At 30.3% G+C, this 6,632-nt stretch overlaps 1 protein-coding gene across 1 annotated transcript; it reads right to left on the bottom strand.

Moving 5' to 3' along the window:
- Positions 1–5,426: 5,426 nt before the first annotated feature.
- On the bottom strand, positions 5,427–6,631 carry LOC101504970 (ethylene-responsive transcription factor ESR1-like). Its single transcript, XM_004489718.4, has one exon. The coding sequence runs from the start codon at positions 6,629–6,631 to the stop codon at positions 5,510–5,512; it is 1,122 nt and encodes a 373-aa protein (XP_004489775.1). The 3' UTR covers positions 5,427–5,509.
- Position 6,632: the final 1 nt, after the last annotated feature.

Below are 6,632 nucleotides of genomic sequence, written 5' to 3'. Positions count from 1 at the left end.
ACATTTTATTCAATTATGCTCCAATAAAATAAAAGATTTATAATCACCGGAGTTTAATGCAAATGATTGGTGTGTAGAATATTCCTAGTATGCAGGAGTTCTATTCCTATGAATAAAATAAATAAATAAATAGCTTATATTTTAAAACTTAAAAATTATTTAATGGTAATATATGTTATATGAAAATAGCTAGTTCAACAAAGCTGATCTCAAACTAATATATATACCACTAAAATAAAGTGCCTGTGATTATTTATAAAGACATTATAAAGAAGTAATAATTTTATAAAATTTATTTTATAAAAATACTTTTAAGATATTGATTTAAGCTTTTATTAAATCAAGTGTATAAATAATATTTTGTAAATAAATTAATTTTTTTTACATATTAAATGTTTCATATATATAAGAAAATGCTATAATAAGTAATATTCATAAAAAGATACGTAAAAACAATATTCATAAAAAATACAGTGTACAATAATTTGAAATACATAAATCACACCACATAAATAAGAAAAATAAATATTGTAAATATTATGAGATTAAATAATGTAATCACAAACAATTATTTAAATGATTGTTCTATATAATATTTATTTGTCATTAAAATTTATGAGTTCTAAAATATATAAATATATTATTTACTTTAAAACTAAAGAAGCAATCAAACTCTCCATATATAGATCTACAAAAATATACTATGAATGAGTATGAAAATCAACCTATCTTACATGATATGGAAGATGACATTGATGTTGACGATGACATTGATGTTGATGAAGATATGAAAGCAAAATATCAACATATCTTACTTGATTTCGATTCACCATCTCACATGAAGAGCATCAATTTAGATACTCAATAGCAATCAAGTAAATTTGATCACTTGTTCATTAACGAAGTTCCAACAGTAGATGAAACTCTTGCAGTTGGAATGAAGTTTCAAAACAAAGATGAATGCGTACATGCCAACAAAGATGAATGCGTACATGCAATCAAAATTGTTTGTTTAGATGCAGAGATTCAAAACACGAAAAAAGTGAATTGTGGGTGATTGATAAATTGAATGTGCCTCATACATGCACAAATTATGCATTGTCACAAGATCAAACGAAGCTCAATTCTAACACGATATGTATAAGCATAATGCAAGTTGTGAAAGTGGATCCTTCAATCAAAGTGAAGGTCATTATTGCTCATATTCGGGTACACAACTACACAGTTAGTTATTGAAAGACCTGGATGGGAAAAATAAAGCGTCGACAAATTTATGGCAATTGAGAAGAGCCTTACTATCAACTCCTACAACGATTGTTAGTTATGCAAATGTTTGCTCCAGGAACCAAAATTGAAATGGAAACCATCACATCTTATCATGAGAATAGTTTGATAGGTGGGATAAGGATATTTCATAGATTATTTTGAGCTTTCGTTCCGTAAATATCTGCGTATAAATTTTATAAACCAATAGTACAAGTTGATGGGACTTGGTTGTACGACAAGTATAAGGGAACTCTATAGGTAGCAGTTGCACATGATGAGAAAGACAATGTAATTCCTATTGCTTAGGCTATTATGGAAGGTGAGATAAACGAGGGTTGGAGTTTCTTTTTCAGAAATTTGAGAAAATACATCACTCCATAAGTCAACATTTGTTTGACTTCAGATAAACACGAATCCATTAAGAGTGCTTATAATAATCCGAATAATGGGTGGCAAGATCCTCCATCAAAGCATATGTTATGCGTCCGACATATTTCACAAAATTTTGCAAGGGAATTTAAGGAGAATGCTTTGAAGAAAAAAGTTATTTCTATGGGTTACAATTTCATTCTTAATTTTTATTATTAGTGTAATTTTTAATAATTTCATTCTTAATTTATATAATTAGTGTAATAATGCATTGTCTACTGTTTCAATACAGGTTACTCGATCAATGAGCCTACATATCGATACTACTGTATAGAAATCGGCATAGTAAGTTAACCTGGAGGCTTTGAAATGGTTAGACAATATACATCGACAATATTGAATTCAAGCATTCCGTGGAGGTAGCCGTTGGGGTCAGATGACAACCAACCTTGTAGAGTCGATCAACGTAGTATTAAAAAGGCCCGCAGAACCTTTTCATCATTGTTTTGGTCCAATCAACTTATTTTAAAATAGGGACACTGTTTCCAACCATGGGAAAACGACACAACTCAATTTTAGCTTCTGGTCAGGTATACACAGAAACTTGCATAAATTTTATGAAACTGAAAATAAAAAAATCCAATAGTCATAGAGTGAATAGTTTTGATCGGAGCAACCATACTTTCATGGTCCACGAGACAGTAGTTCCAAGAGAAGAACGACCAATTGGTCATTTCAGTGTAAACCTTTCTAAAAAGTGGTCCGATTGTGGAAAATATTAAGCTACACATATGCCTTGTTCACATGTGATATCAGCATGTTCTAGCATAAAATATAATTATTTGAGCCTTATACCTAACATATACAAGGTGGAAACGGTACTCTACAGTGAAGCGTTCCAGCCTATACCAAACAAATGATATTGGCCAAAATATGAATGTGTTAAGGTGTGTCACAATCCACTAATGCAGAGAGTCAAGAAAGATCGCCCAAAGAGCAAACACATTGGAACATAAATGAACATTATAGAAAGAGTACCAAGAAAATGTGGATTATGTCGGGTCTCTAGTCATACTAAAAATATTGTCCAAACGCTGCTGACACATCTACTCAAATTTGATGTATTTTTTTAATATATATATTTTTAAAATTTATAATATAATTTAATCATTTTAATTATAATAATAATAATTAAAATATAAAATTAATTTATAATTTATTAATGTATTTTATTTTAATTTATTGTTAGTATTTTTATTTTTTAAATAATTTAATTAATTTTGATTTATTAAATGATAATAAATATTAAATAAAAAAAGGTCTAGTTGCACGTCGTTTCCTAGGGAATCGACCTTCTATAAAAGTTTAAAAAAAAATTCTTCAATAAAATTCAAATTTATTACCATCTTCAACAAAATACATAAAATTCATAAAATCCAACCCATAAAATTCATTATCATCTTCAATAAAATATAAATTTAATCAAATTCATAACTTAAATCTTGAAATAAAGTCATATTTTCATTCTTTATTTGATGTTGTTGGGATGAAAATATGAATGTATTTGAATATTTGAGTTATGGATTTGATAAAATTTGCATTATATTGAAAATGATTATTAATTTTATGAGTTTTGGTTGAAAATTTTGATAATTTTTTTGAATTTTTGTATAAAAAAGGATTACATTGTTGAAATTTTAAATTATAAAATATCAAATTGTCACTTAAAATTAAAATAAATGACCAACTCGAGAAAAAAAAAGATAAAAGACTAAAACGTTATCTAAAATTAAGTTAAGGGACCACAGATGTAATTTAGTCTAAAAAAAACGGAGATATTTAAATGAAAAATCAAATACAATGTTCTTTGTACTTTTTATTTATTTATCAAATATAATGTTGTTCGCTAAATGGTGTACTTATTGGTTTTTTGGGTAATGCTTCTCTAAAAAAGTCTGTCAGACACAGGCCCAAGCAACTAAAGTGACAACTTTTGGTGTTACCCTAGTGATCTATTTTCTGAAAAAATGTTTGCAAGGAAACAACCAAGAACACGCCGGGCGTAATTTATAAACATTTTGAAAATATTTTTAATTAAAAAAAGACAGAAACAAAAGATAGATAACCTTTCAAAAAAAAAAAACATAGACAAAGAATAAAGACCCTTCCAACTTCTTGAAGAAATTTATTAACACATTCAATTTTCATAATTTTGCATGCATCGCACGTTGCATTCCAATAAAAATTTCATTTATTATTTATAATACCTTTCACAAAGAGAGAACCATGGCCAGTGCAACTCTCATATATACACATAAATGGGGATTCAATACATAGTCAGTTCTTTCAAATTTCGAATGCTAGATTACGCAACTTTTAATACCAATGCTTATCTGGCCATATCAATGCTACTGAACCACCACATATGTCTTATTAAGCAAAATAACCCACGTACTACTACTTCCTTAACTTTGACTATGTTTTGAGTCTTTGAGTTTTTTGTGTGTTAGTTTTTTGTCTCATTTGCATTTAGTCTTTTGTTTCATTTTTTTATTAAGAATTAGTGTAATTAAAAATATTTGATTACTAGAAAAGTTAGAAGAAAAAGGATCAATTCAAAAAACGTTTACAGTAATATGTTTGAATAGAAGAATATGTTTATAGCTTAAAAATAATTTGATTGGTATAGAAAATTAATATGTAAATATCAATACTCAACAGGTCAAACTAATACCACTAAAGTTATTGTCTAGTTGTATTAGAGAAGAAAATCGTAAATATATATTTTCAATAAATATAATCGATTATGTTAAAATAAAAAATCATTTCTTCACCTTGAACCATTTTTATGTTGTATATATTAACTAAATCACCTTTTAATATCTTATACTAAAGGCACATATTTGTGCACATTTAAATGCACACATATATGAACTAGTTAATTATAAATTTATGGTCCAAATATTGGTATATAGGCATACGTAACACAAAGTTGATATATGGAACAATCATCTGCAACTCCGAACCAAAAACTTGCACTTTCAGAAACAAATTCATTCTTAATAATCAATTTTATTTTATTCTTTGGGCCACTACCCAACTATAGTAACTAAAAATTCTCACCCCTGCATGTTGTTTCGTCGTTTAACTAAAAATCCTCACCCTGCAGACACTATTTTCTCCCTTTAGACTTTTGTTCTACACTTTTCCCCATAACACACTTTCAATACCATTCTCCTTTAGACTTTCTTTTTGTTCCTAACTTCATAAACTCCACAACAAAACAAAGAAGAAAACGACATCACAACCGGACATTACTCCAACCAGACCAATACATTCTCTAAAACAAACAAAGCATGATAAAAAAGTATATGCAACAAATTAAGACACAAACTTTTCTAGTTCCAAGGTCAACCACATAAAATAAGTCATGATTATACAGGAACTCAAGACAAACTAAGAAACTCACTTTACTCTGAGTGTGTCGTTCTCATTAAACCCTTTTCATTCTTCACAGGAGAAAAAACCAAATCAAACAAAAACAAAGGCATAAAGTAGAGAAAAAGGTAAAACTAAAAACCATGTTTGTCCAAAAGCATTCATAAAATAGTAATAAAAAGTAAAACTTTTAACAAGATTATCCAAATACTATTGAAATCTATTACTTTTCAGAACATAGTAGCTACTTGAAGGAAAAGTACATAGTAGTAACATTGTTTAACCTAGAAACATCAAAACCCTAAAAATCAAAGGGAAGGAAATTCAACATAATATATCTATAGAATTAGGGATGCTTTTAAGCAAAATTAAGCTACATAAACTTAACTTGTGAAATTTCTCCTAATTAACATACATAATTAATAATAAAATAAACTTAAGCATTTTGCATCCTCATTGCAAAAGCATTAAGAAGCTCTTGATACTGAAATATATCTTGAATAACAAAATTCTCAGCATGATTCACCATGATCTGTTCATTTCCAAGAGGCAGAGACTGCAAAGCATTAAACCCATTATTATTAAAAGGTTCAAACTGTTGCACATTGAAAGCATTGTGACTGTCAAAAGAAACACCAAAACCCTCGTTCTTGGAAATCCCCTTTTTACCCTCATTATACCATTGAGTAGAAGAAACAACCGTGTTATCATGAAAAGGAACTTCAGGAACAAAAGTGTTGCAAAAAGTTTCTGTCTGTGGTGAAATCTCGTTTTTCTCTTGCTTTGTTTTCGGTAAAAACTTGTTCACAATCTCTTCCAATAATCCAGAATCAGACGACTCTCTGGGAAAAAACTCTGAATCTTCATTAACACCGACAAAGTTGTTGTTAACGTTGTTGGAGTTGGTCTTAAATGAAGAAGTAGAAGAAGAGGCATTAAAGTTGCTATTTGCACACCCCCCACAAGAATTAACCATACAACAATTTTTAATGTTGTAAGAAGAATAAGGAAACTGGTCAGAACCTAATGAAGTGTTGTTGTTATTAGAAGAGTTGATAAATTCACGAAACAGAAACATGTCGAGTGAATTAGAAGGGTTTCTATTGTTAGTGAAATCAACACTGTGTGGTTCTGACCAACCACATGAAGACACGTGGCGGTTATGAGTGGTTGTTTGTTGAGAATGTTTTTGTGGGAAGTTGAAGGAAGGGAAAGTGGGAGAAGTGTGAGGGGGTGAAGTTGGGTAAACGAAATTCGTGCGAGCTTTTAAGCCACGCATGGCACGTGCGGCGCAGTCGTAAGCACAAGCGGCTTCTTCAGCCGTGTCGAAAGTACCAAGCCAGCGGCGTTCTTTGGATTGTGGGTCCCTTATTTCAGCTGCGTAACGGCCCCATGGTCTGCGGCGTACTCCACGGTACCTCATGGCACCACCACCTCCGTTTCCTGCGGCGTTGTTTTCGCGTAGTGTTCGTTTGTTGGCTGTGGTTTGTTTTTTAGGTTCGGGTTCGGGAATGTTGGTTGGGGATGTTCCATTGAGACGGAAAAGTGCTTCTTCCATT

This window comes from Cicer arietinum, chromosome 8 (genome assembly GCF_000331145.2).
Source record: "Cicer arietinum cultivar CDC Frontier isolate Library 1 chromosome 8, Cicar.CDCFrontier_v2.0, whole genome shotgun sequence".
NCBI classification, from domain to species: Eukaryota; Viridiplantae; Streptophyta; class Magnoliopsida; order Fabales; family Fabaceae; genus Cicer; species Cicer arietinum.
This window is presented reverse-complemented; position numbering and strand designations above follow the sequence as displayed.

Coding starts and splice junctions, on each gene's coding strand:
- LOC101504970 (XM_004489718.4), bottom strand. CDS start 6,631: ATGGAAGAAGCACTTTTCCGTCTCAATGGAACATCCCCAACCAACATT.